At 38.2% G+C, this 27,676-nt stretch overlaps 2 protein-coding genes across 3 annotated transcripts; both read left to right on the forward strand.

Moving 5' to 3' along the window:
- The first annotated feature begins 769 nt into the window (after positions 1–769).
- On the forward strand, positions 770–25,469 carry LOC131165391 (lysine-specific demethylase ELF6). 2 transcript variants are annotated; one of them, XM_058123133.1, is made up of 7 exons: positions 770–2,457; positions 5,629–5,707; positions 5,902–5,969; positions 10,522–10,672; positions 18,595–19,166; positions 20,165–20,359; positions 22,923–25,469. In XM_058123133.1, exons 1-7 carry the CDS (start codon positions 1,278–1,280, stop codon positions 24,992–24,994), a joined length of 4,317 nt encoding a protein of 1,438 aa, XP_057979116.1. In that variant the 5' UTR covers positions 770–1,277; the 3' UTR covers positions 24,995–25,469. The 2 variants fall into 2 exon arrangements, with proteins under 2 accessions (XP_057979116.1, XP_057979117.1); XM_058123134.1 differs by lacking the exons at positions 5,629–5,707; positions 5,902–5,969 and having other exon boundaries at positions 788–2,457.
- A 481-nt stretch (positions 25,470–25,950) lies between these two features.
- Positions 25,951–27,039, forward strand: LOC131165392 (GCN5-related N-acetyltransferase 8-like). The gene has a single exon (XM_058123136.1). It carries the CDS (start codon positions 26,052–26,054, stop codon positions 26,754–26,756), a length of 705 nt encoding a protein of 234 aa, XP_057979119.1. The 5' UTR covers positions 25,951–26,051; the 3' UTR covers positions 26,757–27,039.
- The last annotated feature ends 637 nt before the right edge of the window (positions 27,040–27,676 follow it).

Genomic DNA, 27,676 nt, shown 5'->3' on the forward strand with positions numbered 1-27,676 from the left:
AAATGTGTAGGTGTATGTTTTTTTTTAGGGTTTCCGTATACCCCACGGGGTTGGACTCTCTTCCAATATTGTATCATGTATGTTTAATTGATACAGAGACAAGTTAGGTTACTATTTTCACTCCTTGGACCCATCTGCGGGTTTGGGGCGTGACAGGAATTGTGATTAATTAGAAAGACCCTAAGTTGTGCAGTACTATTATTATTTGATTTAACCTAAGAAGAAATTTTAAAATCTTTAATTTCTCCTCTCTCTTGGGATTATACAAATTAAATCAATATTATTTGGTTGGACAAAATTTAACAAATCTTCGCAATATATTTAAGAATCATATTTTTTGAGAGAGAGTGTGTGTGTGTGTTTTTTTTTTACATGAGATTTAGAAACACGTTATTTTGCCATTTTATTTTTGAATCATAAATAACATCAAAATAAAATATTACTTGCATCATATTTCTAAAACTATTTAAAAATGGATGTTGAAAATAAAAAAAAAGTTCAAAATTTCAGTAACTTAAAAATTATTTTAAAAATAGAGAATTTCAGATGCTGAATTTAAATTTTTGTCAATTTAAATAAATTAAATCACACTGTAAAAATTAATGGTAATTCAAATGGACTGCCTAGAAAATTGAGAATTTTTGAGTGGGCCTTGGTGCCAAAACATCCATCCATCTTAGGCCTAATGGAGCGCCACGTGTATATCCAGATTATGATCTGTGGATGTGTTGTACACCTTAGAGGTTCCTTTCTATGCATCAGCGACTCTGAAGCTAACATGCGCCAACTGGGATAAAATACGCAGCAAGGGAATCCGGGGGCCGGGAGTCCCAGCAGCAATCGTACGGTCTAAAAGCAGTCTCGTCAAGCAGGGCGCTAAGCCATACCAGCGCACCTGAGCACGTCGGTACGAGAGTATACTATCTTGCGCATGATCAAAATGTCCCTCAAACCTAAGCGAATTTTTCCTAATCTCTCTCTCTAGACTGTGGTGCTCTTCATGGCCAATCCTGCAGTCTTGCGGTTACAGGTTCTATTGTTCATTTCTTGACTCAATCTAAGATTTCATTTCTGCAATTCTTTTGATTTCCGAACTTAATGTAGTTTTAACCAGAACAAAGCCCCGAACGGTTCCACGGCAATTTTCAATCTAGGGTTTGAATAGCTATTGTTTCTTTATGCCTTGGATTGGAACTTCTATCAACAATGTTGTATGATTGAGTATCGCAGCCTGTATGTTTGATTTTTTATCTTGGGGGTTTTGAATATTGTTTGGAATGAGGGATGTTGAGATACCCACTTGGCTAAAAGGGATGCCGCTGGCCCCTGAATTTCGCCCAACTGATACCGAATTTGCTGACCCAATTGCTTATATATCGAAAATTGAGAAAGAAGCTAGTGCTTTCGGTATCTGTAAGGTCATACCGCCATTGCCAAAACCTTCAAGAAGATATGTTCTTTCGAACTTAAACAAATCGCTTTCAAAGTGCCCCGAATTGGTTTCAGATTTAAATTCTTCAGATGTCATGTTGAAACCAAATTCTGGGGATAATGGTAATGATGGAGAGGTACGGGCTGTGTTCACTACTAGGCACCAGGAATTGGGTCAGAGTGTGAAAAGAGCTAGAGGATCAGCTCAGCCACAGCTGTCAGCTGTTCACAAGCAAGTGTGGCAAAGTGGGGAGGTTTATACAGTGGAACAATTTGAATCCAAGTCTAAGGCTTTTGCAAGAAGCGTATTGGGTATGATCAAGGATGTTTCTCCATTAGTAGTTGAGAAACTGTTCTGGAAAGCTGCTTCTGAGAAGCCTATATATGTGGAGTATGCGAATGATGTGCCAGGGTCTGGTTTTGGTGAACCAAAGGGACAGTTTCGGTATTTCCATAAACGCAGGAGGAAGAGGAAGGAGACTTTCAATCGCAATAATCGAGTAAAATCTGATTGCAAGGAAGAAGAGGCAGATACCGTAGGGAATCCCCAGTATGATGGAAAGAACATTGCAGCCATAAAAAATAAACCAGATTCATGTTTAGAGCCCTCTAATCCAGATCAATCATTAGAGCCATCTAAGGCGTCCTCTAGTTCATCAACACTGTTATCATATGAAACTTCTCGATTATCTAGACAGAAGTGTTTGGATACTGGCAATGAGATGGAAGGTACTGCAGGTTGGAAGCTTTCAAACAGTCCTTGGAACTTACAAATAATTGCAAGATCACCTGGCTCACTTACACGTTTCATGCCGGATGACATCCCAGGTGTCACTTCACCGATGGTCTATATTGGTATGCTGTTCAGCTGGTTTGCTTGGCATGTTGAAGATCATGAGCTTCATAGCTTGAATTTTCTTCACACCGGTTCTCCTAAGACTTGGTACGCTGTCCCTGGAGAATATGCATTTGCTTTTGAGGAAGTCATTCGTACTCAGGTTTATGGAGGGAATCTTGACCGCCTAGGTATGCAACTTGCTTACTTGTTTGGACTTTTAAAAGGTCTATAGGGAAAGAATTATGTTTCTGTGTTTTCAGTTCATATGTCTTTTTAGACTGTTATGTGTAACATAATGTATAAAGGCAGGAAAGAGCACGCTGTTTCTATTGTGACTGTCCTTCCTTTTCACTTCTTGTTTGGATCCCACTTCACATGCTGCAGGTCCACATGTTAACTACCTCTTTCATACATGCGCCTCAACAATTTTCCTTATGACTGCACAAAGCCAACTGAGTTGGTTTTGTTTCCTGTCACAGGTTGAGCGGCCAAGTTGCTGCAGAAGCAACTGGGTTTTGGTTGTCAAGCCTTTTGTGTCCGCATTTAGCTTGCTAAGATTATTGCTTATTTCTTGGCTGTCATTATTAATATGCCAGCATTTTTATATGTTGGGAAATATTATCTTATCTGTTCTTTCCCCACCTTTTTTTTTCTCGATTGGTAAAATTTAAATGCTGTTTTCTTTCACACCAATAACCATCCTTTACCTCACAAGCCAAGTGTCAGGGGCTGTGTCTATTCATTCTTTTCATCATTATAATCTTTTTAAATGAGTGATTTGTAAGCTTCTACTGCTTTTATCCTTCCAATGTATACTTTTTCTTTTGTCTCTGCCCATATTAATGCAGGACTGGTGGTCCACTTTTGGGTTTGACTTGCTGATGCAGGAGCAGCAGTAAGGATGACTAGCAGAACAGTATAAGTAATGCCCAGGGTAAAGTAGTGAGAGATAGGGGAGAAAAAGGGAAAGAAATCCTAAAATCAAGAAATTACACATATACCCCTAAAATACACAAAAGCTGCAACAAGAAAACTGAACACTCTTAATAAACTACTAACTAACTAAATTTAGGGCCCTACAATCCCTTATCCTATTCTTTGAAATCAGTTTCCAAATTGGGTCGAAATGATCCATCCAAATACCCACTTGCTATCCTATTTCAATTCTCTCATTCCAAGAAGAGCTAAACTCCATCGCATGTTTTTAAATAACGGCCATGACTGGTACATAACATATTTTTGGGTTCTTGATATTGTTACACCACAGAATCAGTGGGAAGAAAAATCATGGTCGTAGCGGCAATTACGGACCACGTCCATTATGTAAAGGCTGCTACAACTGTTATGTGGCCACTACAGGACTGTTTTAGCAAAAAAAAAAAAGAGTATTATTCATGTATTCCTACTTACAACATGGAAGTGGATGAGAGTGAAGAAACTCTCCGACACTTGCCTTGTGAAGAAATCCTCTCACTCCCTAGCACATTCATACGGCACATTAATAGCATCTAAACCTCTCTACCCCATGTTAATCTTAAGTCCGACACCGTCTGAAAACGTGGAGAATACCCAAAATGCTCCTAAAAGAAGGACTATGGTCATCTAACAAGAAAATGGTGTCATTAGAAAATTTAAGGTGTGAGACCACCATTCCCTCTCTCTCCATTGTCTGCCCTTTTACTAGACCCTTATCCACTGCCCTATCAACTGTTCTACTCATAACATCAGCCACTAGGACAAACAAAGAGGGGAAAGTGGGTTACCTTGTCTACCCCTCAAGGCACTAAACCAAGACTTTGGTTCACCATTCACTATGATTGAGAAAGACACATTAGACGTATAACCCCTCCTTTGCTGATGTCATCTCTCACAAAATCCCTTCCTTACGAAGATTTTATCAAGGAAGCTCCAATTAACTCTATCATAAGCTGTCTTGAGATCCTGTTAAAAATTAAACCTTTCTTCATTCTCATCCAAATATCCTCAACCACCTGATTGGGCACCAATATGGCATCCACTATTTGTCTACCCCCACAGACACACTTTGAGCAGTAATGATCTTATCAGGAATGTACTCAGTCTATTAGCTAATATTTTTGTGATACTTTTATAAACACAAGAAACTAGACTAATAGGTTGGAAATATGCAATCTTGATAGATCTACCCTTCTTCGACACCAAAGTAATGATTGTGGAGTTAATACTTTTGCTCAAAATCCCATTCCCATAGAATTCATTAAAGACTTCAAACAATTCTCCCTTAATCACATCCCAACAATCTTAAAAAAAAGGCCACCAAAAAAACTAGAGAACAACACTCACCAAGGAGGAGAAAAAGAGGCATAGAGAAAACCAGAGGAGAGCTGGAGCGATCCCTCCCTTGTTCTGCATTGTTCTGGCACAGATAGAGACGCCCATGGTTTCCATTTTTTCTGGCGAAGAGCCGCTGCAAAAATTCCTCCATTCCCTATCTCCCTCATTCATGAACACCTGCTCTCTCTTCCCTTTTCCCCCTGTACACTCTCCTTCCTGCGTGTGTGTCAGTGTATGTGTTTGCGCATGTACTCTGGTGTGCAGCCCCACCACTCTCACTGCAAAACCATCTCTTACCTGGCCATCTTTTCTGGCAGACTAGCTCGGGCAAAAAACATTCCTATATAATCCATGTCAATTGTGAAGTTGTTATCTTGTAAGATATATTTTTCAAAAATTTTACCTCTGGAAAAAAATGTTACTAGACAGTGCTGCATGCTCCATTACTCCATGACTGCATAAAATGGAATTTGAAAACTTCAAGAAGTTATAGTGATCATGATAACTAAAGAAGCTTAAGTCTTCTCAATTAAGAAAATTAGTTATCAAAGCATAGCATTTCTTTTAGGGCAAACCAAAGCACATAACTCTTGTTAAGAATATCCTGTGTTAACAATTTTTTCTCCTTCTTCTCCTCTTGAAATAAAGCTAATTCTATGTTTGCTGGAAATATTGCAACGAGTTACACGAAGTACATTATGTTAAGTACCTTTTGTGATGGGTAAATTTACTTGAAAATGGTGATACATGATGCCATGGTGGACTCAGACCCTTTTGAAATGGTATTTTTATTATGCTAGGTTGTCAGTCTTTAGTAGTTTCTGCAAAATTTTCTGATGTAATTATACTTCCAATTCAAATCATGCTTTATCTCATCTCATCCATATGATAATAATTTATTTCATGGCAAAATTATTAGATTGCCCTCCGTCGTATTCTGTTGCTTAATAAATTTCTATCTCTCCCCCCACCCCCCACCCTTAAAAATGATCTTCATTACTTCCATAGCTGTTTTGTAACTCAGGTCCAGTTTCTTTTATTGCCAGCTGCTCTCACACTATTGGGCGAGAAGACTACTCTTCTATCACCAGAGGTGGTTGTGGCCTCAGGCATTCCTTGTTGCAGGTGGGTCAGTTCTTGGCCAATTTCTCCTTTGGTTCCTCCTGCCCTTATTAGCATTACCTAAGCATGGACGAATCTTTCATTGTCATAATTAAACCTGTTTTGAACTTACATTATAAGGTTTAGTTTGACATTTTGAATTCCCCCTCATTTTCCCTTATAAAAATCTACTGATATTATTCTGTTTTATTCTTTAGGTTGATACAGAACCCTGGTGAATTTGTTGTGACGTTTCCAAGGGCTTACCATGTAGGATTTAGCCATGGTAATTACTTCACAGTTTTTGTTTGCATATTTCGGTGTCGGTCAAGCTTCTGTTCTGAACTAATTGCTCTAACCATGTCAAAAGGCTGACTACCTGATCTCTGTTTCATGGACAAATTACATGCTTGTTTAAAACTGAACTTTAAAAATGGAGAAATCGCATTTTTTCACTGACCAAGTGAGTTAAGAAATGTGTGGTTAAATTCTAAAAAATTCAAAGGCTCAAGAGGACATTTGTTGAGTTTGCAGGTCCTCTAAAGATGAACTTTTGTTATTATTTACCAGAAAACCTTCAAGAAAGCAATGTGCATATGATGGTGCCATTTTTATAATTGGTCAGGTGCATACAAGGATGATGGAAGAAGTCTTGAAAGTATTTCCTTGTTTTTGTAAAGTTCTTATTCAAAACTACAAAAGTACAATCTTGAGGATAGAGAATTTCTAAAGTTGTTGTGTCCCTCCCTCACCCCCTCTAATAAAAAATGTTGAAATCATCTTGTGTTTTGAGAAAGAATAGTTAGGTGCCTCTTGTAGTCTTGGTAAATGGGCCTTAAATGATTAGTTCTATATTTTGCTCTCCTTGATTTTTCTTATTGTACAGTGTTTCTCTAATTAAAAAGTCTCTGGTTAGATGCTTCAGTATGGTGGAAGTGGGAGAAATCTTGATGGATGCTGTATATCTTCAGGAAGTAGTGAAATCACTGTCCTATTGCAAGTGGGCTTTAAAGGAGGCTGAATAATTCTCTGAAATATTCTACTCTTGCATTTTCTATCTGTGCCCATTTCTTTTGCTACAAGACTTCCTTCCTGGACATATTTCAATATGATTAAATCATAAAAAGGAATTTGAAGGTGCTTGCTAGCTGGCTAGTGTAAGGTTTTAGGGGGGTTTGGTACTAACAACATGGGCTTGAATCCTGCCTTCGCTAAGGATTGTTTATTTTGGGGCGGGGTTTGGAATTATGCATTTGTGGTAGGGCCGCCCATGTTGTGTATCTTACCTACTTTGTGTTGAAAAATAAAAGGTATAAAGAGGAATTAAGGTCATGTTTAGTTTGTGGAATGTCTATTCCTTGGAGTAAAGTAGTTATAGTAGAAGTATTTGATAGTTTATGCTAGAAAATACATTGTCACCATAAATCAAATAACAATGCAAAAGTTCTTTTTGAATACATGGCATGGAGTTGATAAGGAACGACTATTCTGAATGTCTAGTCCATTTTATTTCATGTCGGAAGGAATGACGCTTACATGAGTGACTTCTTTATAATTTATTACATCCTTATACAATTTTTATTACATTCTCATTATATTCCATCCCATCTCTATGGATAGATATTTTCCGCAATCCAAATGTTACCTAAATGTATCTAAACTCCTCATGCCATTCGGAATTGCATTATATTTATCGTATTAGTGCAGGCCTTGCTCGTTAATATTTGTACAGTGAAATTTGTAGTGTTTGCTGCTTTGTGACTTTTCTGTATTGTCCCCTGTACCCTTTCAAAGGTGGATTATGTCAATAAATATGGCATTAGGAGATAGGTTCATGGGGCGGTGGTAGTTGAAGCCAATGGAAAATGTATGCTATCTTTATTCCATGTCTACCATGTGCAGGACACATTTGGTGACTCCTGCAGTCATCCTGTTATAGATGTGACTAGCAGGCTTGTATTTAAATGGTACAATGTATGAATATTTTCCTTGTTAAAACCCAATTTTTCAGATTGATATTATTGCTTGCTTTCCAGCTGCCTCAAAATACTGGCTGAGTAGATGATATACTTCAATCATCTCCTTCAGTATCATTTCTTTAGCTTCTTGCCTTCTTCTGAACCCAAGCATCTGGTTACACCTTGTAGAATGTACCATATAACTGCTGCTGTTGTTCTTATTATTGAGTTTGATTAGCAGCTTTTTTCTCATGGCCAACCTTTCCATGCCAGTAGCATAATAGAGGAATATGTTAATATTGCAAGTCTATCCATACGAAGTCACCTTCTATGTCTTTGATCGCTATTAACAACTCTGATGTGCGTCTGCTCTTACACAAATGGATCCCTAATACTGCACTAAGGGATTGGGTTTTTCAGCAGATTCCGTCTCAATCTCACAATCTTCTGGATCCCTAAATGCTGCACTCTGGGACTTGGATTTCCAGCACATTCCCTCTGAATTTCTCAATCTTTTGCTCTGTTCTGAAGTATTGAACCCAAAGGAAGCCACTGTAGTACTAAAAACAGGGGTATGGTGAGTATTATGATTGACTTTGTGAGATTGTTATCAAAGTTATGGGGACTTTTACGAGGACCATGTGAATATCTAACTCTTCTTTGAAGAAGAATTGATACATATCTTCTCCTAAAATCTTAGTGGTAGTTTTTGGCATCTGGCATCCCCATACAGAGATTTTAATCATATTCCTCATGGGTGTGTTTATTTGGGTGGCTTGGCTTGGCTAGGCTAGGCTAAGCACCCTTAGCCCATGTTAGGTGCAACATTGGTGTGGGATGGGACTGGCCAAGAAGAAGGGTTTTATTCTCTTTGCACGGTACAAGGCTGGCCAGTCCGCCTCCACTGTCTAGCAGTGAGTAAGCAATTTCAGAAACCAAAAGGTCAGGACTGCCCTTTGTTTTTTTGATTATGTGATGTATTTTCATTGAGGGTAATTTGGTCTTTTGAATGATTAGCCTGTCCTTTATAGATGGCAATCAAAAGATGAGACAGGAAAACTATCATAGCCAATCAATCTAGTACTATTCAGTGCAGTCTAATCTTGTAAATCTTAGCTACCGAATTAAACACATCATGTAGCATTGTAATTGATCAGTTTCCCTGAAAGTATGGGCAATTTGGTCTTCTGAATGAGTAGCCTGTCCTTTATAGATGGCAATCAAAAGATGAGACAGGATAACTATCATAGCTAACCAATCTAGTACTATCCAGTGCATTCTAATCTTGTAAATCTTAGCTATCCAAATAAACACATCCTGTAGCATTGTAATCTATCAGTTTCCCTGAAAATATTTTCTCCAGTGCACCTTGCAGACACTTCAACCCCCTTCTGGTGTTCCTCGGATTTGGTGTTAACTGTTACAGCTTCTTGTTCCTTTGTAGGGCTGAACTTCCTGAAGTTTCCAAACCAATATTTTTCTGTCTCTGAAAGATGAATGATCTAATCTTTGGGAGCACATGAATTGTATGTGAATTCACAGCCTAAAATTTCAATCCGAAGATGAAAACATCATCAGGGAGAAGAGGAAAGCTTGCATCCTGCAACGACTAGGAAAATTCTGCAGAAGAATGGGGAAGCCTTAACCTCTGGAGGTTGACAGTATACTATTGACCTATTGTTGGGTTGTAATTAGTGGGTCTATAATCACAGCTTTAATACTAAATTTTGTTACTAAGATGATGTCAAAAAATATAGTTGAAGGTTGAAATCATGAAAATGATAGCTATTATAACAGCCACTCATCAGTCATGTCAGAGGTAACCATAAGAGTGAGTGCTTGGACTAGGGGGAGGACAGTACCAATTTACATGAGATTTGAGTGCTTATGTAGGAGGGAGAATACAGAGCTGTTGTCTAAGGTTGAGGCTGTGAGACTTGTCTCTTTTAAGGATGAACTGGATGTTGTTTTTTTTTTTTTTATAATTTTAGGAAAGGTGTTGGAAGCAATATACTATGTTTAAATGGTTTAGGAAGGGGATTGTAATTCTAGATTCTTTCACATGGTTGCTAATGGGAAGAGAAGGAAAAACATGATCAAGGCGTTGGAGACTAGTGAAAGAAGTTGTTACGGACCAATTTGTTTGTCGAGGAAATTATTGTTTCTTGTTTTTTGAAAATCTTTATCTAAAGGTGGATGATTATAGGCTATGGTTGAGAGGACATGGTTGGAGAGGCCTTTTGAGGAGGTTAGAACTATGGTGTTTGTTTTGGACAGGGATTAAGCTTTTGGCCTGGATGACTTTTATATGTTATTGTTTTCCAGGATTGCTAGGATGTAGTTAAGTTTGAGTTAATGGAGGTTTTCCCTTGGAATATATGCAAATGTGATTAGTAAGAGCATTATTTTGGTTTTTATTACTGCGGTGCCTAAGAAAAGTCTCTGTATAAAGATCAAAGACTTTACTGGTGATCACCGCATACAAGATTATTGTTAAAGTTCTTGTTGATAGGTTGAATTTGATTTTAAATGGGTACTATTTCTTGTTCATAGAGCACTTTTAATGGTACTGGATACCTTATCCTATGCTTTGTATCTTTTTCCTCTCTTAATGAAATTTCTTTTTTCTAAACGAAAACATTTTTCAGTGTTATTTTCCTTTAGTACATAAACTATGTGGTATTCACCTTCTATCTTGATAAGCGTCATTAGAAAAGTGTTCTATGATTCTGTCTTCTGTATTTAGAATCTTTGTTTCCCTTCTGCTTTTCCTAGGTAAGCCAGTAAGGCATTAGTGTGAACTCTACTGAAATTCTTGTCTATCTGTATCGTTGCTGGCTTTTGGTTCTGGGATTATCATAGCCTTCATTTTTGTGTTAGGTTTCAATTGTGGAGAAGCTGCTAACTTTGGAACTCCACAATGGCTTAAAGTAGCCAAGGAAGCTGCAGTGCGCAGAGCTGCTATGAACTATCTTCCCATGCTCTCTCATCAGCAGCTGCTATACCTATTAACCATGTCTTTTATTTCAAGGTCAGCTTATAATCTTCAAATTCTCTGTGGATCCTCAGTTGATAAAAAAAATGCTTGCACACACTGCTTCATTAACATAAATATGACAATGAATATCCATTGGCTGTAGTAAAGTGTCAGTGTTCTGGTCCATTACCTGTGCCAACAGCAGGAATTTTATTCAAATTTCAAATGTACATTGTTAGTTTTGACCATAAGCATGTGATTGTTAATATATCTTCTCCTGCATGTGTTCTTGGTTTTTTGTAATGTTATAACTTAATGCCATGTTTACATGTGTGCTTGATATAATTTTGCAATTGTTTTATTCTATTTATATTGAAATTTTATGTGGAGAATCTGAAAGGGTTCTTAGGACTGTCAACAGGCTGGGTTGGCTTGGGCTTAAGGCTTAATGTGAACTCAACCTTCAAAAAATAAAAAAAAATACCCACAGCCAAAAGCTGATAATGTGCTTCAGGCTGAACTTGGTCCATCCCATCCCATCCCATTTATATGAATTATGACTAACAAGCTTCAGAAAATAATTCTAGTCAGATTCCAAGCATAAAAAGATAGCCAAGCATGGAAAGGCATAAAAACTTCCATCTTTTTTAAAGTCTTGCAGTCTAGAAGATACAACAGATAATTATTTTTTCTCTAATGGATGATTCTTTCAATAGATGAAAAATCTGCATTCCTAGTCCTTTTAAGATCTGTATGATATTAGATACATTTACACAATATATATTTTTTTTGGTAGAGAGTCAAAAGACTCGAAACAAGCTAAAGATTAAATAACAAAAATATATAGAATATAATATTGAGTTAGGTGACTTACATGGACTAAACTCGTTGCAGCACATGGTCATCCTAAAAGTAATTTTCAAACATTGTTTTTCGTTACCTGTGCTCAGCCCAGCTCAAACTCATATAAAGCAGCCCGAAATTTTATGGGAACTAGGTTATGATTTCGATTTATGGGTGAAAAAGAAGTGGTAAATATTTTTTTGGAATCGAAATTGACTCGATGACATTTTTTGTTTGAGAATTTAGTGTGTTAGCTGCCCAAAAGATGGTCAAAATAATATTTGAGTATTTTTTTTTAAAAAATGATCATGTGATCTTGATGATCCTGTTAACAATTCTATCCTTTGAAGAGAAGTAACATTGGCTATTTATGAAAACCCAAATAAAAGGAAGTTTCACCCATAGAAGATAACTAGACAAAAAAAAAGGGCAGCTTTATGCACCAAGTTCCAACAGTGTAGAATAATTTGATTGATTAGCAGAATGTGCCTTGTGGCTGTTTCCAGTGTGTTTTTGGTCTTTTAGATGGACTTAACTCTCTAGGGTAGGATAGTTATAGAAAAAAAATTGTATACCAGCAAAGTAACTTAGAAATATAATTGCAATTCTTTATGTTTATCAGAAGTAAAAAGCATTAAGAGATTTTTACTCATAATTTTTTAAAAAAATTGATGGTCAATAGTTGTGGCTGATCTGGTTGGCAAGATTGTTCAAACCTTGCTAATCCAAAATTTTCATATCAAATATCATTTTATTTATGTGTTTTGAATGCTTCTAGAACTTTTATATATCGATTTTTTGAACTACATGTTGCTTCAAATTGTCGATTTGGCGTTTTGATTGTTGTACTTGATAGGCTACCTAAGGTCTTAGGCACCCACAGTATTCATGATGCTCTCCTCCCAGCGTTTCCCTCCTTTAAGACTGTGAGCATGGCGATATTCTTCCCTCCCCCTTTCTGAATCCCTATTCCCTCAAACCTTCTTCTCATGATCTCCTGTTGCACTCCACCATCCATTCATAGAAAAATCGAACATCGTCACCTCTTTTTCCACCGATCGATACTACCCGAAACTCCTTGTCTACCATCAGAAAACTGTTTTCATCCACCACCAGAAACATTCGTTTACCTTGACCACCACCAGAAACATCCAACTTCACCTCCTTAACCATTCACAGGAACCTCTAGCCTTATATCCCTTGTGCTGTCACCCATAATTCTACCATCTCTACTTCAGTCATTATAAATATAAAGTTTTTCTGTTTTGAATGGATTCCTTCATTGTGAGCTCTCAGAATATTGGAGCAATCTGGGAATATTTTGTATCGCTAGATAACGAGGTCCAATGGACCTAGGAACAATTATCAGAATTCTAGACACAACACAAATTTTCCTTGGATAAAAAAGAAGAAATTTTCACGAGGATCTTTGATAATTCAATTTGTGTCATACAAATTTGGATGGATGATTTTTGTCGGTAAACTGCTAAATTTCGGGGCAAGATTTTCTTTGAGAATTCCAGAGGGCAAGGAAGCCTCAGGTTGGTGGATCTTCTGCAACTCATTGAAAGGAGATGAGGGCAAAATAAAACTGAATAACCAGAAAGCTTTGGTTTTGTTGTGTAGGAAGTGTGGCTCTGTCGATATAGAGAAGCGTGAAGGTAAAAGACTTGTGCGTAATGGGCTACTACTCAATGAGCCTAGTTATGCAGAGATGGTGAAGAATGGAGCTGCTATTGATTGGAGATGGGGGAAATTCTGGCAACTCTAGTCGGAAAATTCAAAAAAATTAAGCCCCCAAATTTGGAAAAGGTAAATTTGGGGGTAAGTAACTAGGCCTGAATCTGACTCAAAATTGAAATTTTTTTTCCCTTGGGCTGAAAATATTGGAAGTGGATAATAAGTTGTATGTCACATGATTTGGGCCTGGAGGCTTTGTTTTGAAGTCTTCTTTTCCAGTGGACCCAAGAGAGTTTAAATGGACTGGATCAGTGGGCTTAGCTTGGGTGGAAAAAGAAAAGCCCAGTACAAGAAAGACCCAGTACTGAATGAGGGATTTTGCTTGAATGGTGGGGCCTTGGAACCGATACACCCAGGTAAGATGGAAATCAAGGGCTTGCCGAAGATACTAGTGAAGTTGTTGAATAGGGATGTGGACATGCTAGAGAATTTGTGAAGGGGGAGGAAGAATCTGTGAAGAGATGCAACATTTCGACCGGTTTGTAAGAATCACAGATAGCATTGAAAGTCAAGGAAGGAAAATCTGCTGCTAATTTGCCCAAGTTATGAGAGAATTTGAAGGGGGATGTGGAGATGCTAGAGAGTTCAGAAGGGAAGGAAGAACCTGACAAAATGGACCTCTGCAACCTTCTGACCAGTAAGTTAGAATCACTGACAACACTGAAAGTCAGGAAAGGTACTTCTGCTGCTAACCTTTTGACTCTACAGAACAGTAACGATGGAGCTAGGTTTGTAGAAGAAAATCCAGAGAACGCGGTTTAGAAAGATCTTAAAAAAAAGATTCGGATCATAACAAAAAGTTGTGAAATATACAGCACTGTCTTCTAAGGAAAAACAGAGCTACAAGCTGCCAGATTTTGAATTGAATTGGAAGATGGGGATGAAGAAGATAATAATTTGCTTCTGGAGCTGATTTGAGAATTCAAGGATGCTCATTTGATCCCTTCTCAGCTGAAAGTTTTGAAAAATTTAGAAGCTCTGGAGGATCTCAATTACTGTTTGGATGTTAATCGAAGTGAAATCTCAAAGCAGGAGGCACCTTTGAAGGAGGCAGAGACTTTTAATAGGTCTATTTATTCTGGACAATTGGGTAAGATTTTTTCAAGCTTTTCTATATGTCCAGGAAATCATTTTGATGAGGAAGCTTTGGCTGATGAAAATCATATGGATACTTCCTTTTGTAGCCAATTTTTATTCCTTTCTGTGAATGATCTTAAACATGGGATTGATACTTATATTATTTGCAATAGGTTAGTTAATTTCGGCAAAGGTATCTTATCTACACCTTTGGTTGACCGTTTTGTAAAGAATTACCTTTCTTGTCAAAGAGAATTAGATCCTATAGGAGGGACTTTAACTCTTGATCCACTGGGAGATGAGAGGGGCAACTGAGACCCACAGGAGCTTCTAGATAGGATGCACTGATGTGGTGTTCTGTTGTTAATCCTTTAGGCCAGGCTGTTATGATCGCCGTTTCCCTGAGAACCTATGAAAGGAAAAAAATGCGGGTGAAGAAAGAATTACAAAAGCCTCAAGCATAGACTATGGAGGGTGGAATGGTAGAGGGTTAGAGGCAGCAAGGTGATAGAATGAAGGTCTTGGGTTTGAGTGTTAGGGATCTGGGCTGCCCTAGTAAACATCGTCATATAAAAAGCATCATTGTTAAGGTTGTCCCAGACATTATGCTTCAAGAGTCCAAATTGGAGGCGGTGGGTGGTTTTCTTGTGAGGAGTATTTGGGAGAAAGAATTACAAAAGCCTCTAGCATAGACTATGGAGGGTGGAATGGTAGAGGGTTAGGGGCAGCAAAGTGATAGAACGAAGGTATTGAGTTTTGAGTTTTAGGGGACTGGGCTGCCCTAGTAAACATCGTCATATAAAAAGCATCATTGTTAAGGCTGCCCCAGACATTATGCTTCAAGAGTCCAAATTTGAGGCAGTGGGTGGTTTTCTTGTGAGGAGTATTTGGGAGTTTAGATTCAGAGATTGGGTTTGGTTAGCATCCACAGGTTCCTTGGGTGGTATTGTGTGATCATTTGGGACACCAAGTTTGCTAGCAAAATAAATGTTCTTATTGGCTCCTTTTCTGTGTGTTTATTTGTTTGTTAACAGTGAGGGCCAATGGTGGTTTACCTCAGTTTATGGACCGAATATTCCCCGCTTCAGGGGTATTTTGTGGGATGAGTGCTTTCTATGGTTTGTACTCCCCCTATTGGTGTTTGGATGGTGATTTTAATGTCATAAGATCCACTAATGACAAATTGGGAGGTTCTAGAATTACTTCTAGCGTGGGGGTTTTGATACATTTATTTAGGACTCTTGCTGGGGGCAAAATTCTACGAAAAGGGTTGTGTGGGGTTTATCAGCTTATTGCATGTTCACTAATTTTTCTTTTTTATTAATGTTTCTTTCCAATGCTGTGTTCAGTGCTAAAAGGATTGAAGAATTTACCACATAGATTGGAGGATTGTTACTCTTCCCCATCAAGTGGGTGGCTTCAGAGTGCTCAGCTTGAAAGCAATGGATTGGGCTCCTCTGGGCTCTGGAGATTCAGTCAAGAGAAGAATAATTTGTGGAGGGTGGTGATTGGTGCTAAATATTGGGTGGATCATAATGGCTGGAGTGACAAATGAGAGCCTGTGACTCGTACCTTTCTAGTAGTCCATACTTGTTAAAAGTGTGCCTGAGGCGCGAGGCGCAGACAGGCGAGGAGGCCAGCGCCTCATACCATGCAAGGCGAGGCGAGTCGAGGCGAGGCGACCTGTAAGAGGCGTGATGAGGCGCAGAGGGGTGTCAGGCGACATGAGGCACGCCTTGAAATTTTTGAGCCTGTTAAAATAAAGAAAGGCCAGAGCCCTAGCCTTCAGTCGATTCGAACCAACAGAGCCCTAGCCCTCTTCGACCCTTCGCGAGTTCGTCCTGCACTGTTGCACATTTCGAACCAGCAGGAGCTTTTGCGAGCCTTCGAACCAGCTGCGCGAGTTTGTCTTCGAGCCTTCGAACCAGTAGGAACCTTCGCGAGCTCATCTTCGAGCCTTCAAACCAGCAGCGTGAGTTCGTCTTTGACATTTCGAACTAGCACGACCCTTCGCGAGTTTGTCTTCCACATTTTGAAGCAGCAGGAGCCTTCGCAAGTTCGTCTGTGAGCCTTCAAACCAGCAACGTGAGTTCGTCTTCAACATTTCAAACCAGCAGCGAGCTCGTCTTGGAGCATTCTAACCTTCGTAAGTCGTCTTCTTCTTTTTCTTCTTGTTCAGTTCTTCTTCTTCTTCTTCTTTCTGCTGCCTGCTTCCTTCTGCCTGCTGCCTGCTGCTTTTTCTTCTTTCACTTCTTATTTTTTTTCTTCTTTTTCAGTTCTTCTTCTTCTTCTTCTTTCTGCTGTCTGCTGCTTCTTCTTATAATATTAGTTGATAATTTTATTTTAATCTTAAACTTCTAAAAAATATATTTTACAAAATGAGAAAAAAATGCAAGTTGAAGATTCGTAATAATTAATATAATAATCAACAAGTATTAAACTAGAGAAGGTTGTTTGACCAACATAACTTAAGAATTCACTAGTATTGAATTAAACTTAAGCTGATATTTATATTTTAGGCTTTGAAATCTTTTATTGTACTCCTTTATTTTGATGTTGAACTATGTTGAATTGTTGCTGCTTTTGGCCTTGGCAATTTCATTAAATTTCCAATTTTGCTATTGAATGTTTTGGCATTTTAAATTCTAATATTACTAGATATTCATATGTTCATATATCAATTACCCCAAATAGGCTTTTTACAGCATTTTAATAGTTTTGCGCCTCAGCCTTGTGTCTCGGCTTCAAATACCCTTTGTGCCTCTGCTCACTTTGCGCCTCTGACTACTATGCTTTCTACTGATCTGGTCTTTAAAGTTGGTGATGGGATGCATGGGTTTTTTAGGCAGGATGTTTGTTGTGGAACAGGTCCTCTCAAAGGACAATTTCCAAGACTCAATGGATAGGTTTCTTGGAAATTGTTTTGTTGAGAAAGGACAGAGAAGGTAGGAATTGTGTTTTAGGGAAAAAATTCTGATGGGGCAAAGATGGAAGAGTACTTCAGTTTAATGAAGTCCCTTTATAATGGTGGGGTGAAGGAAAGTGGGGGGATAGGGCTCTCTTGTCTCATTCATTGATTGGGTGCTCTGCAAATTCTTTGTATTCTTTGAGAGAAGAAAATTTTCCTTGGCAGGCTATTTGGGAGGCTAATGTTCCAACCAATTAGCTTCTTTTGCATGGACAGCTTCTTTGAAAGGGTTCCTTACTCTGTAGATAGTTTGATGGGGGGGAGTATTTAAAGTTAACATGTGCTTTTTATACAAGGACTGATGGGAATAAGTTAGTCACCTCCTTCTTCATTTTGATTGGGTGGAAGTGCCATTGAATCTCATGTATGTGACCATGGGCATCAATTTGGTGCTTGCTGATAGGGCTTATTGGATTTGCTGTCTTGAAGAGGACCTAAGTGCAGAAAAATAATGATAAAAAATGTGTGGGAATTGTTTGGAGGGGTAGGAATGCTAGAGCCTTTCAGGGAGTTGAATGCAACCTAGAAAAGCTGAAAGTGAAGTGGTTTTTGCACTTCATTTTTGATGAGTTGGTTCTTATTGTAAAAATTGTCACTTCTGTAGATTTTTTGATATTGTTTTAGTGGTCTTTAATAATTCTGTTTTGAGTTTTGGTGCTTTATTTGGTTGACTCCCCATTAGACTCCACTTAATGAATTACACAGTTACAGGAAAAAAAAAATCCAATTTTATAATTGTGACACACTGATCTGTTGTATGGATATGTCAATTGTGTATCATCCAAAAAGGGTGTGTGATTGTTTGGCATTTGGCTTGGTTCTTCCTTCTTCCTTCTGTGATTTCCATTCACTGGGGGACTTGTGATCTGTGATCTGGTATAAAGTTGGTGTTGGCATATACAGATGTTTGTTAAGGTTGTACAACTCTTGGATTTCCTAAAATATGGATTTTTATCCAACTTGACAAGCAGATCTTATTTCACAAGAAAGTTACGGTCTTTTCTTTCCTCGTATTGTTTCAATGGGCAAGAAAAAGAACATTTATTGAATAATCACTTTTGACTTCAGTTATGTTGGTTGGCAACTTGCTTTCATCATAAGATATAATTTCTGATTTATGTTCATTTTTCACTTCAAGAATATAGACATGGAAATAGGGCTCAAATAAAAGGTGGATATTATGATCTTATCACTGTATTATTATATCTGTCTATTTTTTTGGTACATTGTAGTTTACTTTTGCCATGATGGTTTCTCTGTCCTTTTTTATTGGGAGTGTAAGGATATCAAATGGGCACCTATTCATAAATGATTTAAATTTGATCTGATGGAGTTGTTCTGATGCCAGAGTGCCGAGATCCTTCCTACCAGGGGCACGGAGTTCTCGCCTTAGGGATCGCCAAAAGGAAGAAAGAGAGTTGTTAGTGAAGAAGGCATTCATAGAAGACTTGTTAAATGAGAACAATTTAGCATCTGTTCTTCTTGGAAAACAAAAAACTTACCATGTGGTATTGTGGGACCCTGAATCACTGCCATCTCCTTGTAAAGATTCTCAGTTGTGTGCGTGTGTTGTCACTGATGGTCCTACACCAACAGAAAATGGTCCATCAGTTCATTCCAAGAGTGATAATAATCAGAATGATCTATTCAACCAGATGCAATTGTATATGGAGACCGTGAATGATTTATATGTGGAAGATGATTTGTCCTGTGATTTTCAAGTTGATTCAGGGACATTGGCATGTGTTGCTTGTGGTATTCTTGGTTTCCCTTTCATGTCTATCGTACAACCGTCTGAAAAAGCATCCATGCAACTATTGCCTGCGAACCTTATTTCGGCTGAAGAAGGAATTGGAGTTTCAGAACCTCTGAAGTCCCATTGCCCAGACCTCGTTGACTGTTTTACGGGCTCTAGTTCAGGTATTGATTCTACAAACTTTGTCATGGATATTTTCCCTCAATGGTGGTATCCTTCCCTTTTTTAAGTGTTCTTTGTTTTGAATAGATTAAGAAAATAAAATTTCAATCTCTGGCCTGTAGTCCCAGAGGCATCATTTTATACCATGTCCATGGCTGTTTGGGGCTGCTACCTTGTCTCAATAGCAGTATCCTTATCTAGGTTGTATAGAAGGATGCTAATTAGTATTTTTCTTTGAAGTGGGATTGTTAGACAATGCCAATGTTAAAATCGGAAGATTCTTTTGGACCTCCATTCACTGAATTTAATTAACCAGCTGAGATGTTACAATTAAAGTGCAGAATATTCCAAAATACGATTGATCTGAGACGTATATAATTGTTTTCTAGATTTTGCTTCTAGGGAAGGCACCTTCACTCCTTTTATAATATTTTATAGAAGCACTAGATGACCGAGATGAAACTCTAAAGCCTCTTTGGAACTTGGTAAAAATGAGGGAAAGGAAAGAAAAATATAAAGGAATCCACTTTTTCATGTTTGGTTATCAAGGGAAGTAAGAAAAAAAAAAATATATATATATATATAGCAAATCAATGAATAAAATTTTGATTATAGACATGATTAAAATTTTATTTAAACAATTTTTTTAATCATATTACAACAAATTTTCATTTTTTATACTATTTGATGTAGAGAAAAAATACAATGAAAAATGCGTTTCTTTCTTATTTTCCTTTTCTTTCCTCAATCAAAATCCGTGATCCAAATGGGGCCTAAAAGAGGATATAGTTGGCATTCAAGGGTTGTTTTTCAACAACTAGAGAGCCAGAGTCTGGGAGAGATCTCATGTTACTTAAGTAAGTTGAGATTTCCTTCATGTGAACAGTTTCTTGCCAAAGCAACTGATAATATAGAAATGAATGAGAGCAAGACACTTCCCTCTCCACTTGAGATATTGTCCAGTGCTGAATTGAACCAGTCCAGGCTTTTTGTTCTGCAGGGAATCTTCCTTCTGTTCCTGTTCCCCTGCCTTCAGAAAATATGCCTGTACCTTCAATAACCAAGTTTCCCGAAGGATGGAATACTTCCAATGGAGCTGCAAGACCGAGAATTTTCTGCCTCGAACATGCTGTTCAAATTGAGGAGATGTTGCAGTCTAAAGGTGGGGCAAACGTGCTTGTAATTTGCCATTCAGGTAAGTGATAATTTTAATCGGTCTATGCGAATATTCATATAGACTAGGGTTGTGAACTGATCCTGACTCTGAAGCTAAGATATCTTTATTTTTCCCTTTTCCTGAGAATTGCCAGCCAGGTTTTGCAGACTAAAATTGAATTTTAACTGTAATTTAAAAGCAGCAATCAAAAGTTAAATTATATTGAGTTCCACTGTATAAGATGCGGCACTCTATGTCCCTGCTCTTGCATTCATCTTTGACATTATCCATGACATAGTAGCCCAAGGCATCAGCTGCACATACTTGGAGTCTAGGCACGAGGTGCGTGAGGTGAAGATGTATGCCTCATGAAGGAGGTTCACATTTGTTAAAGTTATGTGTACAATCCTTATATAATGAATAATTGATCTATGAACAAATTAGAGTAATGTTTGAATTTAAAAATACCAAAATATTCAATATGAAATGTAAATGCAGAGAAATTATGACTACAAAATACTGTCCCAAGCAAGCAAGCATCAACATAAGCATGCAAGTGTTCGAACTTCAAAACCACAAAGAACATGAAATTGCCAAACCAAGGGTCCAAAAGCGTTGATAACATGGGTCAATATAAAAAAAACAAAGAGTGTAATAAAAGGATTCCAAAGTCTAAAATCTAATAATCCTCATCATCAACTTCTTCTTCTTCATCCAAATTATCGTCTCCAATAACTTCTTCCCCTTCAGTGTCCCCTGCACCAGCATCTTGGATCTCATCCTCATCCATAAGTTCCAATGTTGTAGCCCTAGCAATGCTAGATGAAGCTCTTCTTCTAGAAGATGAGGATGAAACATTTGGACTTATTCTTGATCTAGTGTGATGAGAGGGCACATTTGCTCTAGCAGCTCCGGCAACAGCCTTCCATGTCAAATATTTATCTTAAAACACACATTCATCGTCCTTGTCCATCCATTCTTCCAATCAGCCACTCTTTACAATCATCAATCACCTTTAGAAGGATGGATCAATGGTATCATGATTTTTGTATTGACGCTTTAAAGTTTGATTATATTTCACGAACCCCAAATCATTTAAGTGCTGTGGGCTTAGCCTATTCTTCCTTTTGCTATTAAGCTGCAATAAGGAAAAAAATAACATAGTAAAAATAATAAATGTAATAATAAACCAAATATTCTATGTTCTTTATTAACCCATGATATCCTTGTCACTCACATTTTGGAACGTGCTCCAATTTCTTTCGCAGCTAGTTGCACTACGTGTGAGGCTTAGAATTCTCACAACGAACTTTTTTGATTTTAGAGTTGACAATCTAAATGAGCTCCACCATTCTTATATCAATTAAATAAATTTCAAATGAGTAGTTACTAGCTAAGTAGCTAAATTAGTTTGAAGAGTAAGAATGAATAAAAATGCACATAAATACTTAAAAAACAAAAGTAGTTAAAAGCCACTTTACATGGTGCTTTTCCTTTTTTGGGAAAGTTGTATCAATTCCAAAGAGTCCTTCAAGGGTAATGTAATTTGCCAACTTTGAAAATTTGAGGGCCATTTGGTATCATTGTCAAAAATTAGAGAAACGAAAACTAGAAACGAAAACCAAAAACTAGAAACAGAAACTAAAAACTAGAAACCAACAAACTGTTTGGTTAACACTTATACGTCTAATAATAATTTAAAACTTAATTAAAAAATTCTCATTTTCATCTTCAAATCAAGTAATATTATAAAAATATGATTAAAATAATAAAATTACAAATAATGCACATTAAAAAAATTACTATAATAAAAATGAAATTATTATAATTATTTTATTTAATTGTTCTACTTTTGAAATTTACTTTACAAAAAAAATTTATTGGACATGACATTTGAAAAATAGTAAAGCTATTTTGTAATTGGCTTTATTATTATTTTTTTGAAATTTATGTATATTTTTATTTTAATTATATTTAAATTCATACGATTATTTAATTTTGATTTTAATTTTGGAGTGTATAAAATGAATAATTTAATCAATTTTTTTTTTCTAGATATTAAAATTTCTGGCAATAGGTTGCCAAAACAACTGAAAATCATAAAGTCTGGTTTTCAATTTTTTGGCAAACAGTTGAAAACCGACAACAAAAATAGAAAACTAACAACATAAACAAACGTGTTTTTATAATCTGTTTCTTCACTATGGAGAAATAGAAACAGAAAACAGAAAACAACAACGATATCCAACATGTCCTTATTTTGTTATTCAGTAGATGTCACCAATCTTGTGAATGCATTTGTATAAACTGGTCATATTTCTTAGTCATGCTCAATGTTGGGCTTTGAATAATAAAATTCTGGGCTCAAGAAGTGTGCAGTTGCGTGCTAAGGTTGATGAAGTTGGCATCCCCACCTTGTGTCTATAATTTCAAATGATTCATTGAATTTATCCTCTCTCTTGTTGAAAGCCGAGGCTATGGCTTCCTTACCTTTGCCCATTTAGTTCATAGCTACATTGAATTACTTTTTTTATTCATGCTAAAGGTTTTTTTCCTTGCAGTTAATTGAATTCCATCAATTTAATTATTTTTATTTTTGTAGACTATAAAAAAATAAAGGCACATGCTGTGGCCATAGCAGAGGAAATTGGTAGCTGTTTTGATTACAGTGAGATTTCATTAGATAGTGCATCTCAGGAAGATCTGAACTTGATCAATCTTGCAATCGATGGCGAAGATCACAACAAATGTGGAGAAGACTGGACCTCAGAACTGGGTATTAACTTGCGGTACTGTGTTAAGGTCAGAAAGAATTCTACATCTAAACAAGTAAAGCATGCATTGACTCTGGCTGGGCTGTTTTCTGATACAATTCCAAGTTCAGATTTTCTAAATCTCAAGTGGCAGTTTAGAAAATCTCGCTCAATGCGTCAATCAAGTCATCGTATCCATCTGGAGCACTCGCAGGGCATTCAAACAAAGAAAGATGAAGGAATTCAAACAAAGAAAGATGAAGTGTTGGGAGGAAAGCTAGACATTAACATGGTTAGAAAGGAACATAAAATTATTCAATATTCAAGAAGAAGTGTTAAGTCTAGACGAGGTAGTTCTGCGGGGGCTAGCCAAGCTGTTGAATACCCCAAAAATTTCTCTCAGGAAGAAATTCCATCAGCTAATTTTGGAGATTCTGAGAAATTTGGTGGAAGCACATCTGAAAATAAACCTGAAAACATTGAAAAGTTAGTGACTGATTCTGCAGCAGTGGACGTCTCTTCTTTTGGAAATTCTGAAATGGAACATGAGGTCCAAATGCTTAAAGCCACTGGGTATACGTGCAATGATTCAAACTTGGTTGGAAATTCTGCAGATATATATGCTGCTGCTATCCCCGTTGTTGAAAGTGTCCAGGCACAGTTTCAAAATTTGGAGGAAAATATGGAGAACAGGGTTTGTAGTTTAGTAGCATGCAAGAGTTCAGAGGTGCACCATGATGTTGACACGGTGGAATCCAGTGAGAAAATTGAGAGTTCTCTTGCCATTGCCACCCCAACTGTTGATAGATTCGAGATGCAGATAGAGGGTCAAATTAGAGAACAAGCCAAGGAGGCGGAGGAGACTTGTGGTTTAGTGACCCTGGATTCTTATGAAGGGCTGCCTCAGCATGATGCCAAGGCTGATGGTGTTTTCATAAAGGAGGTTTTGAATGCTGCTAGCTGCCCACGTCTTGTTGACATGGTTGTGGGACCCTGTGGTGTACAAATAAATGCTGAAAGCAAGAAATCATGCATGAATGGTGAGATTTGTGGCTGTCCGGCCTTCGATATTGAAGTGCATCAAGAAATCCGGCCAAATGAGGAAAATGGGGAGGTGTCTGTTTTGAATTGCAATGAACCGATAAGCCTGCCTTCTACCGTCTCAATGGAAGGTACTGCTGAAATCCCAGAGGAGACCTGTGCGGGAGAAGACATGGGCAGTGATGGTGGGATCTCTTACTCGCAGGACAATAGAAATCCTGCGGATGTTGACTTTAGCATGATAGACTCCATATCAGCGGCAAGAAGGCATAGCAAAAGAAAGAGGGAAGTGGAGTTGCTGGTAGAAAATGCACAGAGCAAAAATGGCTTTATTAGGAGTCCATGTGAGGGATTGAGGCCAAGGGTTAAAGTGGATACGCCCAAACGAAGTGGGATTGATGATAAAATAGTTGATGATAAGCAGGTGGTGAGTAAGGTGAAGAAGTCATCAGATGGTTCAGTTCGGAACAAGGGTAAAAAGAAAGGTTCAGTTCCCAGAAAGGATAAAAAAGAAGATAAAAAAGGGCCTCACGGATGCGACCTTGAAGGGTGCAGTATGAGATTCAAGACGAAGGTGGAGTTACTCGTGCACAAGAGTAATCGTTGCCCCCATAAAGGCTGTGGGAAGAGGTTCAGCTTGCACAAATATGCCATGCTTCACCAACGCGTGCATGATGATGAGAGGCCACTGAAGTGCCCTTGGAAGGGTTGCACCATGTCGTTCAAGTGGGCATGGGCCCGGACTGAGCATCTACGGGTGCACACTGGGGAGCGACCATACCATTGTGAGGTTGAGGGCTGCGGCCTCGCTTTCAGGTTTATATCAGACTTCAGCCGGCATAGACGTAAAACAGGGCATTATGTGAATTTACCCTCCTGAGGACTTGTTTTTGCTCTGGCTGATTCTGTTGTGTTGGGGCATGTGGGATTGGCAATTCTGGGGGAGGGGGGGTTCCAAAGTCTACAGAATCTCGGGTAGGCTCGTTGTGGGTTAGAGATTAGACTGATCCTTTGTAGGTGGGCATTCTCCAATTATCCGAATGCACCCGTAGTTGAGCACCCTGTTGATCCTCTGTTTCTCTCTTTTTGGGTTGATTTTCACATTATCATGCCTAGGGCTGTAGATCACGTGGATGTGATTATTTGAGATTAATCTCTTATTGGCTAGGATTGGTGACCACACTAATTGCAACATTTAGGCAGGAGCAAATGAAGGTGGGTGAGAGTGATTATCCGTTACATGTTTAAAAAAGAAAGATGTTTCTTCCACATGATGCCGGTAATAGAGAAAATGAAATTTGGGGGAAAAAAAAATCCAGGCATTTTTAATAAAACAGCAGTGCCAGTGCCTCTCATCTCTTTCCACAATTTGTTTATTTATTTGTTTTTAGATTTGAGTTTCTAACGAGGAGGAGTGAAATTTTGATTTATACTTTCAAAATCAAACAGCAATTTTTTTGATAAATATATTTTTGTGATATATAGTGAATGAAAAAAGACTGATATTTTAGAAATAAGAAAATAATTTTATTATACTTGCAAAAAAAAAAATGGATCATCATTTTAGTAATTTAATTCATGTGTAAAAATAATTTCTATACTATTCACACTTAACTCTCCTAATGTTAAATACCATCTCTTCTCAGTAAATAAATTTAAATGATTATAAAATTTTTATTAGAAGTAAATAATCACATGTCAATTCACGCTCTTCAATCTATTTTTTTATTTTATTTTTTTGGTAAAAAACAGTGGTAATATTAAGATTACAATTCCTTTCTTTTCGCAAAAAGACCCTCATATCCCCAATCCGCGAATGCATATAAGGGCCCATCGCCTCACCTTCTCCCCACTCACCAGTCCACAACGAACCGTCCTACCATCATTTTCACTGAGCTCATTCTTAATCTTGCTTCCTATCATCCCGATTCCCGGCAATGGCCGCCGCCGCCGCACCACCACCACAGCCCACCCCTGCTCCCACTCCGGCCACTACTTTGCCTGAAACTCCCATCGGAAACCCCCTGTTCGTGAGAATCCGCCTGGGCAACCCCTCCGACGTCCCTCATCTCCACAAGCTCATCCGGCAGATGGCCGTCTTCGAGCGCCTCACCCACCTCTTATCCGCCACTGAAGCCTCCCTCGCCGCCACGCTCTTTAACCACCCGCCCTTCCAGTCCTTCACTGTCTTCATCCTCGAAGTCTCCCGCCGCCCCTTCCCGGTGCTCCCTCTGATCACCGACCCCATTTACCCTCCGACCACGAAGGTCGTAAATCTGGACTTGCCCGTCGACGATCCCGAGTGGGAGGTTTTCAGATCTGAAGGGGAGGGCGATGAGGCGGTGTCGGTGGCCGGGTTCGTGCTGTTCTTCCCTAACTACTCGACCTTTCTGGCGAAGCCGGGGTTCTACGTGGAGGACTTGTTCGTGAGGGAATATTACCGGAGGAAGGGGTTCGGGAGGATGCTGCTGTCGGCGGTGGCGTCGCAGGCGATGAAGATGGCATACGGCAGAGTGGAGTGGTGTGTGCTTGATTGGAATGTGAATGCTATTAGGTTTTACGAGGAGATGGGTGCTCAAGTGTTGCAGGAATGGAGGATTTGCAGGTTAACGGGTGAGGCTCTTCAAGCTTATGCAAATTAGTTAGGGTTCGTCTTTTTCTCTTGCGTTTTCTTTTTCAAATTTAATTTTTAAAAATATGCTTCTGCCCTAAAAATTGGGGAACACTAGGGTTTTTATTGTTGTTATTTTTGTTTTTATTTTCGTTTTTGAGTTATGGGCAAGCATTGTTGGGGTGGGCAGTAGGTTTTAGGCTTCTTCATGATATAATGAGATGAAATGAGCTGTGTGAGGTTTAATTGGCATCTTAATTGTTGTTGATGAGATGTTAGAGTGGCAATGGCAATCGAAACATTTGTTGTTTGCACTTGGAGTTTCTATTAAACTTTTGTGGTTAAATGTGCAAAATTATGTTCTACGAAGTCACCCACTGGCATTTTGAGTTGGTAGTCCAGACTACCCAAGAAACTCTCTAAACTAATTAGGGTTCTTCTTTCTTACGTTTTCACTTTAATTTAAAAAATGGGATCTGTTTGCGCCCTAAAATTTGGAGAAAAAATTCGGGTTTTTTGTTGTTTTTTGTTTTGATTTAGGTTTTGGATGTTTGCAAGCATTGTTGGGTAGTGTTTTGGAGTATGAATTTCAAGGCTTGAATTTTAATTTGGGTGGATTTGGATGATACCTCATACAATTTTGCTATTCATTCTGTTCAAACTCTCACAAATTCAAATTCAGCCCTTGAAAGCCAAGCTCCCAAAGCAGGATAAGGGTTCTTCATGATATGAAGAAATGTTAATTGGCATATGAGGGGTTTTTTTATTTTTTTTTCCCTGGTTGTAAATGAGATTTCACATGTTTACTTGTGGACTTCACCGATTGCAATTGAAGTTGTTATCGAACATTGGTGACATTTCTCCTTGTGTTTTGCACTCATATTTTGGTTTGAGTTTCTAACGTCCAAGGGGGAACCAGGTTTTCTACTCAAATTCGGAGTGAGTGGTTCC

This window comes from Malania oleifera, chromosome 10 (genome assembly GCF_029873635.1).
Source record: "Malania oleifera isolate guangnan ecotype guangnan chromosome 10, ASM2987363v1, whole genome shotgun sequence".
NCBI classification, from domain to species: Eukaryota; Viridiplantae; Streptophyta; class Magnoliopsida; order Santalales; family Ximeniaceae; genus Malania; species Malania oleifera.